The sequence below is a fragment of the Ursus maritimus genome, unplaced genomic scaffold (genome assembly GCF_017311325.1).
Source record: "Ursus maritimus isolate PB19 unplaced genomic scaffold, ASM1731132v1 scaffold_32, whole genome shotgun sequence".
In the NCBI taxonomy this organism is placed as follows: domain Eukaryota; kingdom Metazoa; phylum Chordata; class Mammalia; order Carnivora; family Ursidae; genus Ursus; species Ursus maritimus.
This window is the reverse complement of record NW_024425786.1, coordinates 11,088,083-11,098,987: the sequence shown is the minus strand read 5'-3', so window position 1 is coordinate 11,098,987 and position 10,905 is coordinate 11,088,083. Positions and strand designations below refer to the sequence as shown.

The window sequence follows — 10,905 nt, the reverse complement described above, 5'->3', positions numbered from 1 at the left end:
GACCCACCAGACTCCTCTGTGGAGGAAGGATCAGGAACGGGGTGATTTGATCAGGTGACCGTCGTTTACTGCCTGTGAGATGTTGGGGGGCAAGCGTCTGGTGTGTCCTAACTCCTCGCCTCTCGGGCACCACGCGGCTTTCTGAGATTCCCTTCCGTGAGCAACCCAGCGGCTTCCCCACAGTCTAACCCGGCTGGCTGAGGGGGCGCGCTTCCCATCCCTGGTGTGGAGAGGGGGAGCCCCTACAGAGCCCGGGACCCCGCAGGGGAGGCACACATCAAGAATGCAGGCAGCCTGAGCGGGGAAGGAGGTTTATTGGGGTTGCAGGCTCCCAAGGAGGGTCACTGCTGCGTTTTCTGGAAGAGCAGAGAACAGGGTGAGGGACTTGGGTGGAGGTGTGTGTGTGTGCCCCCTTCTGGAGGGAACACTGCCCGCGAGTAGGAACAGGGGGCGTCGACAAGCCAGTCTCACCTCTGCCCAGGGGGTCTGAGCCCCCTCGGCCCTTCAGACCACCAGGCAAGTGAGGCTCAGAGCACATCCTGCCCCTGGCACGAAGGCCCAGAGCCCGGGGTGACCCTCTGCTCCCCCACCACCCGTGCTGACTCCTCTCCCCCGCTGGGCCCTGCTCTCATGGGGCCATGCGTCGCTCGGGGGCACGGGTGTGGGGCCTGGGACGGAGCTGTAAGGATTTGCTGAAGCCAGCGGATGAACGGATGACGTCAGCGACTGTGCCCCTCACCGCACCCAGCTCAGCACTTGGCGCTTCCCGGATGGGCGCGCGAGCGTGTAAGCACACGAGTGAGCGGGAGGGTGAAGGCACGGGTGAGTGGGGGAGGGGCGGGGGCGGGAAGAAGGGCTCGGAGATGGGCACCCACCTCTTTGATCCAGTCGATGTAAGAGGACACGCGGGTGAAGACCGTGGGCTTCTTGACAGTGTTGCAGCCCAGCGAGGAGCCGAAGCTGACGATGCCCTGCACCTCCCAGAAACCGCTCTCAGCCTGGCAGTTCAGTGGGCCGCCGGAGTCCCCCTGTGCCAGACCAGGCGATCGTCAGCCATGGGGCTTCCCCCACAGGCAGGCTTGGGAAGCAGGGGCCGGTGGGGGGGGGTGGTCACAGTGGGGGATATGGGCCGGTGCTCCCTATTTTGGCCTCAGCCTGTCTATGGTGAGGGAGGCAGAGGAGATGCGGTTTGGGGGTGCCAGACTAGCTTGTAGGTTGCTGTGTGATCTTGGGCTAATGATAACCCTATCTGTGCCTCAGTTTCCCTAGCTGTTCATGTCACTGTGTCTAAGGCTCTGTGAGCTGCCCAGAAAGGTGAGGATGCCGGGAGCTGTATTGGAGACCTGAGATAGTGAGGAAGGTGGGAGTGGGGAGAGGGGATGGAAATAGGACAATTTCTGATTGTTCTAGATGTTTCTATGTGAGACTCCTTAAGTCCTGTGCCTCCCTCGATGGAGCTGATGGCTTGAAGGAGCCCATGCAGAGACTTCATGGAGGTCTCTTCTGTGCTTGTTAGACTCGGTCCTCACACCAGCCCTGTGCTCACTTTGTCTCCATTTTATAGATGGGAAAACTGAGGTGCAGAGAGGGTAAGCAGCCCGCACAAGATGGCACAGCTACCTAGTGGTGGGACAGGGACTCCACCTTGGATACCCATGTACCTTGGGTTCTCCTGCCCTCGCCGCAGTGCTGAGGGGTAGGGGTGACAAGTTTCCCCTAAGCCTCCTGGGCCCAACCGGGGAAAGGGCTTGCTTGTGTGGGTTACCTTCTCCCACCCTCCTTTGCCCTCCTCGCTGCCCCCTTCCACTCGGCCACCTGGAGGAGGGATGGGGCGCAGGGCCTGACACTCACGTTGCAAGATGAGATGATGCCGTCACCCCCGGCACACACCATCGTGTCCCTCACCATGGTGCCCCACCAGTCTCTCTGGGTGCACGTGGCATGATCCACCACGGGCTGCAGGCCCTGCTGCAGCTCGTCGGCAATGGGGCCATTGGCTGGGGGAGAGGACAGAGGGTGGCCCTGAGTCAGCCAGGCAGCGCCAAGCCTTCCGGGCACAGAGGGCTGGATGGCGCTGGGGCAGGACCCAGTGAGCTCTAGCTAGACTTCATGAGAACTGCACGTGGGCCTTTAATCTAGAGGCACGACTCCGAGCCTATGGTCCCAAAGTGTCGGTCAGGACCCCTCTGTGGGTGGGGCAGGGGGAGCCCACTGGAGGCAGAACTAATCTGTAGAAAGCCCTTGAGGAATAACCATGGAGTTTTCCTTGATTTGGATTCTGGGGTTTCCATGGTCAATCATTTCCTTGTAGGTCTGCATCACATCGGTAAAGGTCTTTCTCACCCCAAGATTTTCCACATTTTGACCTGCGTTTTTCTCTAAGTCTCCCATACTTTCCTTTATTTGCATGCAACCTTTTAATTTAGGCATACGGTTTACCGTAAGCTCTAATCCCCAACCCCCAATGGCTTATTTAGTTTATTTTGTAGTCGCTTAGATGCACTAAGTATGCACCAAGGACTGTTCTAAGCACTTGACAAATTCTAATCCATTTATCTTTACAACACCCCTTCTATGCACTTGTTAGATCGCCTGCCATGTGATACATACTTAATAAATATTAGCTGTTATTGTTACAAAGGTAAAAAAGGCGAGAAGATGTTTAGACAGAAAGGAAAAGTGATGGGCAAATGTGGGTGGTACGCTTATTGTGGGAGCTGCTTCCTCCAGGAAGGCTCTCATGATACGCCGGGGGNCACTCCAGAGGCGGCCCCAGCCAGTGACGTAGCAGGGGTAGTCTTGAGGCAGCAAGGAGCCCGCCTCCGGCAGGCAGGCCACCTGGATGGTGTCGCTCAGCTGCACGGGCTCCGCGAGCTTGATGAGAGCGATGTCGTTGCTGGAAGCCAAAGCGGAAGTGGTGAGTGTGTGGGAGGGCCTTGGCAGCGTGAGGCAATGCTAAGCAGCCCAGACTGTTAGCTGGGAGTCCAGCCGAGGGTGACCAGGAGTCGTCCATGAATATCCCAGACTGCCAGATCCTTACTGGTCAAATGATCGGCTTTCTAAGGCCATGGCCCGCCCCTTAAAGGAGGCTTCTGCCTCCTGTGCCTTGGGGTTCTGTAAGGCTCTACAGCGGGGAGGCCAAACCCCTGCAGGCTATGTATCAGCCAGAAACTAAAGCCAGTTGGAAATGATCAAAGAGGGGCCCTTGCAGATGAAATTTTTAATATTTTCATGTTAACAGAATGAACGCTGGTGACCCTAGACAGACCTGGTTTGACTCCCCCTTCTGCCACATACTGGGCTGTGTGACCTGGGGCATATTTCTTAACCTCTCTGAGTCTTGGGTCCTTGTCTAGGGCTACCATGAGGAGTAAATAAGTCATGGCATATGAAGTGCTTATTGCAATGTGGGCATGCAGTAGACACTCAATAAAGGTGAGTCCTGGCTCAGAGACTTCGGGCAAGACACCACGGGGGCCTCGGGGTTTTTATGCCCCATGTACCTTCTAGGAACACTTGGCCAAGATGGAGATGGGAAAGGAGTCCGTCTCCACTTAGCATTTTCCCATTTTGCATAAAGGGGTCATGTGCTGGCTGTTCAGGGCGAGGATGGGGTCCAGGCACGGGGTGGGGGCAGGCTCTGCTGCTCCACGTCAGGGACCCCTCCTTGCTGCGCGCCGCGCCTCCCCCCAGGGCCGAGAGACGGTGGGCACTCACCGCACTAGGAAGGAGTTCCACTTCTCGTGGACAACGATGGAGTCCACATTTGCAAACACGGAGCCTTCCTCATCTTCCACCAGGTTGTTCTTCCCCAGGGCCACGCGGTAGGTCAGGGTGTTGCTGAGCAGAGGCAGGGGGCTGGGTCAGCGTGACGTAGGGAGGGAACTCAGGGCTTTGGTGGCCCAGCCCTGGGGCCACCGTGGGAATCGTTCCTTTGCGGAGGCGGGGGAGAGGGAGTGTCTATCCGCACTGATCCTTCCCAGGGCTCGGGGTGAGGACCCTGCTTTTGGAGTCAAGTCTACCTTGATTCCTAGGTAGGTGGTCTTGGGCCTCAGTTTCCTCATCTGTACGGCGGAGACAGTGTTGGGATCACCTCTCAAGGCGGCTGCGAGGTGAGCTAGTCCGAGCTGCCATTGCTTCTTGCCCACATGATCTCCCCTCTCCCCCACCTCCCGCTCCCCTCACCCACTCTGCTCCTGCCACACCCGCTTCCTCGTTATTTCTCCAACCTACCAAGTAGGCTCCCTCCTCCCGGTCTTTGCACTGGCTGTTCCCTCTGCCCAGAACACCCTTCCCTTACTTCCTTTGGGTCTTTGCCCTAATACCCCCTTTCCAGAGAGATCTTTCCCAGGCCACCTCATTTCAAATAGGACCCCTTGTACTTTTTATCCTGCCTTATTTTTCTTCACTGCCACTTGATATGTTTTATATTTGCTTCTTCAACGGCCTGTTGCTCTTTTGCTGGAACGCAAGCTCCCTGAGCGCACAGACTTTGTCCTCGCGGCACATTGGGTGTGCACAGTAAATACCGGCTGAATGAGTAAGTGAACCACGAAGTTACTGGATGTGAGCAGCTTATTTAGCCCAGTGCCTGGAGTGTGTAGTAGGCGCTCAATAAAAGCAGCTTCTCAGGCTCCCACCCCAGGGCGACGGCGGGGCCCCCGGGCGCCAGCCCCGCTCACCTGATGCAGTGGGCAGCTGTGAGGACGTAGTTGTCGGCAATCAAGGTGCCGCCGCATGTGTGCCTCCACGAGCCATTGCTGAGGTACTGGAGAGAGATCTGGGGCGAGGCGCGGGACGGCCAGGCGTCAGCCCCGGGACCCGCACCCCGCCACCCTCTCCAGCCCGCCTCCCACCCCTGCAGCGGCATGCTTACCTGCCAGGGCCAGCTGTGGGGCCTGGCATTGTCTCCTCCCACCACTCGGGCGGATAGATTGGGCTGGAAAATGGGGACCCCGCAGCTGGAGGCTGGGGGACCCAGGAGAGGAAGCGCACAGGTGAGAGGGGCCGGCATCGCCAGCGGGGAGGGGGCGGGTGGGAAGAGCACAGACTTTGGGGCAGGGTGGACATAGGTTCAGGTGTTAACTGCACGGCTTTAGGGAAGATATCTAGCTCTCTGGCCTCAGCTTCCCTTTCTGTGAAATGGGAAGAATGGCACTAACCTGATGAGTTTGTCCTGAGGACTAAAATTAGACAATGCATACGAAGAGTTTAGTGAAAGGCCTGGAACAGAGTGAATGTTAATACATTGAAGGAAATATAAAACTAGGGGTGTGTGTGTGTGCCCAGGTCTACCTGTGTCCTTCATCCTTACCCTGTGGTCCCTTTTTAGACCACAGCATAATGGGGGGTGTGAGCACTGAATCCAGGGGTCCAGCCTGTTGTAGCTGGGGAGCTGTGTGGAGCGGTCAAGAGCATGTGCTCTGCACAGAGACAGACCCGGACTCAAATTCCAGCTCTACTGTTAACCAGTCACGTGATCTTAGGCACGCTACTGCACCTCACTGAGCCTCAGTTCCTCATCTGTAAAATGGAGGTATTGATAGGCCCTGCCTCTCAAGGATCATATTAGCTCCTGCGTGTAAAGGGCTTAGCACAGTGCCTGGCACATAGTAACCATGCAACAAGCAGGAGCTGCTATGATTATTCATGACTGTTGTTGTTGTTAGCTGGAAGGACTCTTAATCAAGTGCTCACATTTGTCAAAAGAGCCAGAGAGATTTTGAGAGGTAAAGTGGCTTGTCAAGGTCCCGCTGAGGGTAAGTGACATTCAGCCAACTTCCTTGATTCCTGTCTGGGAGAAGGCCCCCGAAAGGGGTGAGCACAAGCACCAGTCCCCAAGGCAGAGATGCCAACACTAGGAAAGCTAGGCCTTTCTGGTCCCTGGAGTGAGCCCAGGACGGGCAGTGGCTGTGTCCCCAGACCATGTCCTCGGCCCTGTTCTGCGGGTATGGAGGCAGAGTTGCCGAGCAGGTGAGTGGCTTGTCTGACCTGCACCTGGTCACCCCAGAATGCCTTTCCTGGGCCCCCTGCGCCTCTCCTTGTCCCCGGAGACCGCCGGCTGCAGCTGGTCCCCAACCCACAGCTTACCACAGGCCAGGAGCGCGGCGAGGACAATGACACCCAACATGCTGCTAGTGGGACTGGCGGAGGAGCGAGTGGCTGTTGAGGCGGGCGGGGGACGCACTTATAGGCAGGTGTGGGGGTGGGCCCACCTGCTCAAGGCTGAGCCGCCCCTTGGGAAGAAACCTGTTCCGACAAGGCCCTTTCCCTGACCTTGGGTGGTTACTGTTTAATGTGGGCAGGAGATGGGGTTGGCTCAGAGGCATGGGTTTCCCAAATCTCCTGAGACAGCAAATTCTGCAGCTTGTGGGTTTGGGGGACCTCCCCCACCTCTCTGCCTGGAGCCTGTTCTCATCCTCTCTCCCTAACTCATTCTCTTAGTTATTGTCTATTGGGCATCGTGCCTGGTACTTCTTGCAGTCGCTCAGTTGTCCCAACAACATGCAGGAGATGCTTTTATCCACTCAAGAAAGAGGAGGAAGCCGAGACTCAGAGGGTTGGCAACTGCCCAGGGTCAGCCAGTGGGGCAGCACCAGAGCCAGGGTCTGAAGTCAGGACTTCTGACACAGGGCTGGGGTTCATCCTGCAGTGGTACGCTGTTTCCTCCTCTCTCTTCCTCTCTTCTTCGTTCTCCCTCTTTCAACTAATATTGTCTGGTCTTGGGCTACCCCCTGCCTTCCTGCCCCAGATGGAGGCTGAGAAGGTGCTCAGTTGGCCAAATTCTTCTCCAGAACCAGCCCAGTTCTCTCCCTGCAAAGTCTCAGTTTCCCTGTCTCTAAAATGGGCACGTAGGACCAGATGCATCCCAGGCTCCTGTCAGTTCCAAGGCTCCACGACTTGAATGTCAGTGTCAAGTGACAGATCTGGGTTTGCAGTGGGGTTTGCTGTGGGTCCAAAGCACTGCGTGTCCAGAATGTCCATCCAGAGCCCTGGCGGTTTGGGGTCAGCTCGTCCCTTGTAGGGCCTTGTAGTAAACCGTTTCCCCCAAGGCCTGACTTGAGCCCACTCAGTTCGATCCTGCTCTCCCTCCCCCTTCTACTCACCCGGTGCTCTTCGGCAGTCGTTTTTTGAACTGAGCCCACTGCTCAGCTAAGGAATTATTTCCTAATAAAACAATGCAGAAAACTCTACACTCTGCTGTTAACGGGGGGTATCTGAGGGTAAGGAAGGACTCGAATTTATGTAATTGATACAGCTTAGATTTTTTTTAAAAACAAGCATGCATTACTTTGGTAATATAAAAATCAAGGCAGCTTTCGATATAAAGAGACATAAAGGCAGGGAGTGTAAGTGTATGGATAAGGGGGTCTGTCCTGCTGGGATGATCTCAGGCCCCGGGCCTGGGGTGTTGGGGATCTCAGGCTGTGGGAACTGTCTGTTGCGTTAAGAGAGGCCGGTCTGATGGCAGGGTCAGCAGCCACCAATCGACCTCAGACCCAGAGCAGATGGTGGCCAAGCTCTGCAAAGGGCCCGCCTGACCTGCGAGCTGATGTTGGACACAGAGATGAGCACCGAGCTTCGGGCAGATCTTGGGAGCGACGGGGCTCGGGCAGCAGGAGAGAAGGCTCCTGGTTTCTGGCTCGGTTAGGGACCTGGATCTTGGGCAAGGTCTTTGGGGCTCAGTTTCTCTCTCGCTCTCTCTTTTAAAGATTTTATTTACTTATTGTCAGAGAGAGAGAGAGAGCACAAGCGGGGGGAGCGGCAGGCAGAGGGAGAAGCAGACTCCCCACTGAGAGGGAGCCCCACGTGGGACTCGATCCCAGGACCCTGGGAATCATGACCCGAGCCGAAGGCAGCCGCTTCACCGACGGAGCCACCCAGGCGCCCAAGGACCTCAGTTTCTCTGGAGCAACAGGGGAAATGATGAACCAGTCTTCTACGTGTGGGCGTTTGCTGGTTTCCGCTCCGAGATAAGTCTCTTGGTGCCCATCTCTGTCCCGTGCCCCTGCCGTGGCTTCACCAGCACACAGCGACAGCCAGACACGCACACACGCCCCTCCACATCCACAGGCACGCGCACACCAGTGTCGTACACGGGAAGCACTCCATTATACACACACGCACGCAGAGCCACGGGTCCCCCGTTCAAACGCGCAGCAGACCCGGGCGATGGCGACAACGCGCAGGCGCACAGGGAGTGCGGTCCCGGAGGAAGAGTCGTTGATTTTTTTCTTTTTTGGAATGTCCCCAGAGCAACTGACCTTTTCTTGGGGGGAAGTTGCCGGCTGCTCCGAGGGCGGAGACCGCGTCCTTGCTTTGAGGCCTTCCCCGCCTGGGCCCTGGAGGTAAGGCCGCGCCAGCCGTGGGCCTGGGGAGCAGCGCGGGCTCCCTCGTCTGCGTCACGTGCTGAGGCGGGGCTGCTGCGTGCCTCGCCCACGGCTGGCCGTACTCGCGAAGGAGCCTTCGCTTCCTGGCTGTGTGACCTCGTGTTAATGACTCAACCTCTCTGGGCTTCTGTGCCTTCCTCCGTGAAAGGGGGTTAGAATGGTGCCGCCTCTCACCGCAGGGAGTGCCTGGCGTCCGGCAAGCTCTACGTACGTGTCGGCTGCTATCCGTGCTGTTGTCTGGTTCCTACGAGAAAGCTCGAGTCTGGACATCACTGGGCCCTTTGCCTTCGTGAGCCCCTTCCTCCCTCAAAAAATACTTAAAAAGCATGTTTTATGACTGCAGAGGTATAAAGACTAATCTCATCTAAGCTGGTATCATATAATAGAAGCCTGGATTGTAGTCATTCTTTCTCTGCTGATTTGATAAGAAACTAGAAGATTTTCGTGGGCCCTAAAGATGTTGTGGACCCCAGCACTGTGGCCACAGTATGGACGGACCGGTCGGCCCTGGCCGCAACCCCTCCTTACGTCAGGTTATGTACGACTGAGAGATGGGATGAGACTTCGGGGAACGTTCTGTGGATGATCGGAGCCTTCTCCAGGCCCTGGAGGCGCCTCTGGCTGTGCCTTGGGGTAGCCGGGGACGAAACCGTGTTCTCACTGGGAGCAACTGGGCAGAGGCGGGAACCAGTGGCAGCCCCTGCCGACTTGGCCTCGATTCAGGGAGCCCTGGTCAGGGGATGCCATTACTCCAGTGGTCCCGAATGCCTCAGTTACGGTGGTGACATGTGGGGGGCTGACCTGATTTGCTGGCCTTGGTGAGTTATCAGAGCTGAAGAAGCCGCCATGGGGTGGGGTGGGGGGGTGACTATCTGCAGAGGGGAGCCCTGTGGACCGGATTTCCTGGATTAACTCGATTAAAGACGACCATTTTGTGTGCAGAGTCTGTGAGGTGCTGACGTACTGTGTACCCAGAAGCCATCTGTCCGTCCGTCCACCCATCCATCTACCCATCCCTCCCTTCCTCCCTCCCGCGTGCGCGGAGCACCTGCCATGCACAGACCTTGTGCTCGGGCTGGAGTTGCAGGGTTAGACCCTGCTCATCTGGGCAGGGCAGTAAGGGTTCCTCCGAGGGTCCCTGAACGAGAAGAGGTTCGTTCGGGCTGGGAGCTCAGTGGCGCTGCAGATTGAGAAAGGATTCCTTCTCAACAGATTCCATGTCCAGAATGAACTTGAGGACTTGAGGGTGTGAGAATGCTGGGATCCCATCCTCATCCCCTTGACCTCTGTGCTTTCCAGGACCCGGAGTGGGTACTCCCGGGGCCTGGGCTGCAGAGTCTCTCAGACACTCAGGGCCAGACTGTCCTGGAAAAATAATCAAGGGTGACTCGGCAGAGGCTGAGCTGCCGGAGGGGGGCCTCAGGAGATGCGGTGCCAAGGTTGGGAGTGCGGGGGTGGTGAGAGCCTGAGAAACAGAGCAGGTGCCACTGCCTGGGGCCCATAGTTTCTAGCGGCTGGGACAGGATTCTCAGGTGGCAGCTGTTTCTTGGGTGAGGCCACCAAGGGGCCAGCAGGGGTGAGAGGGAGAAGCTGGCAGTGCTTCTCCTTAGAACCGGATAGAAGTATTGGGGGTTCAGAGGAGGTCTGGGGGCTCACTGAGGGGTTTCAGTGTTTGGCAATGGGGGCCGAGAGGATGGGACCTGGGAGGGGATCGAGGAACCATGTACTTTCCCACTCTCGGGCCCCGAGTCACTCCGGGGCGCTTCCCTCCGCAGCCTTATCCCCCTGCCGGGGCTGGAGTGGGCGTCTCGTGCGGGCTGAGGCTGAGGGCCCCCTTCTGGCTGAGACCTGTTGCTGTGGTGGTGGGTCCTGGCGTGGGACAGTGGGACCGTGTCTCTTACATTCCGAGGGCTTGAGGCCCACATTCATCACGGGGCCAGCGGGACGGGGTGTTCTAGAGCTTGAATTTTAGTCCTTCCCAATTAGCGTCCTCTATCCCTTTGTTCTGAGACCCTCTGGGCTCGGACATCAGGGGTTCTGATGTTCTTCCCTCTTGGGGAAGGGTTGCCAAAAGGCTGTGTTAATGATGGTGGCATTTTAGGCATTGGGAGGCATGTGGGGGTGGCATTCCCCAGGAAACACACTCCAAGGACGCTCCCTGTCCTCCCCTCACGGGGCAGGTGAGGGAGCCAGAGGCTTCTGCAATACCATCCACGTCCACCTGGGGGCAGCGATGCCCAGCCTAATCCCCCACTCCTACCCCGGAACTCAGGTTGTACCGGTACCTGGAAACTGCGGGGCTGGGAAGACCCTAGACACCTTAGCCCACCCTCGCTTTGAACAGATGGGGAGACTGACACCCCATAGGAGCCTGATCCGTCCAATGCCACACAGGGAGCACCTTGGGTCTTTCCTCATCACGCCACCACCCCAGCCTGTCCTGTGTGTTGCGGGGGCTGGGGGTTGAGGTGTCTCTGCATGGGGGAGAATACTGGGGGGCTCTAGGGGGCATCCA

General features: G+C 57.5%; 1 protein-coding gene across 1 annotated transcript; it reads right to left on the bottom strand.

Annotated features, from left to right (window-relative positions):
- Positions 1-295: 295 nt before the first annotated feature.
- On the bottom strand, positions 296-10,319 carry LOC103666629 (chymotrypsin-C-like). Its single transcript, XM_008694696.2, has 9 exons — positions 10,239-10,319; positions 8,265-8,634; positions 4,877-4,968; positions 4,683-4,780; positions 3,718-3,840; positions 2,760-2,896; positions 1,852-1,997; positions 876-1,028; positions 296-356 (listed from the first exon to the last, which is right to left on the bottom strand). Exons 1-9 carry the CDS (start codon positions 10,317-10,319, stop codon positions 342-344), a joined length of 1,215 nt encoding a protein of 404 aa, XP_008692918.2. The 3' UTR covers positions 296-341.
- Positions 10,320-10,905: the final 586 nt, after the last annotated feature.

Excerpts from the sequence above, each read along its gene's own strand:
- LOC103666629 (XM_008694696.2), bottom strand. The coding sequence starts at position 10,319 with ATGAATGTGGGCCTCAAGCCCTCGGAATGTAAGAGACACGGTCCCACT. Across the intron at positions 4,969-8,264 it reads CAACTTCCCCCCAAGAAAAG|CCTCCAGCTGCGGGGTCCCC; the intron begins GTCAGTTGCTCT and ends TGGGTCCCCCAG. Across the intron at positions 1,029-1,851 it reads GCATCATCTCATCTTGCAAC|GGGGACTCCGGCGGCCCACT; the intron begins GTGAGTGTCAGG and ends GGTCTGGCACAG.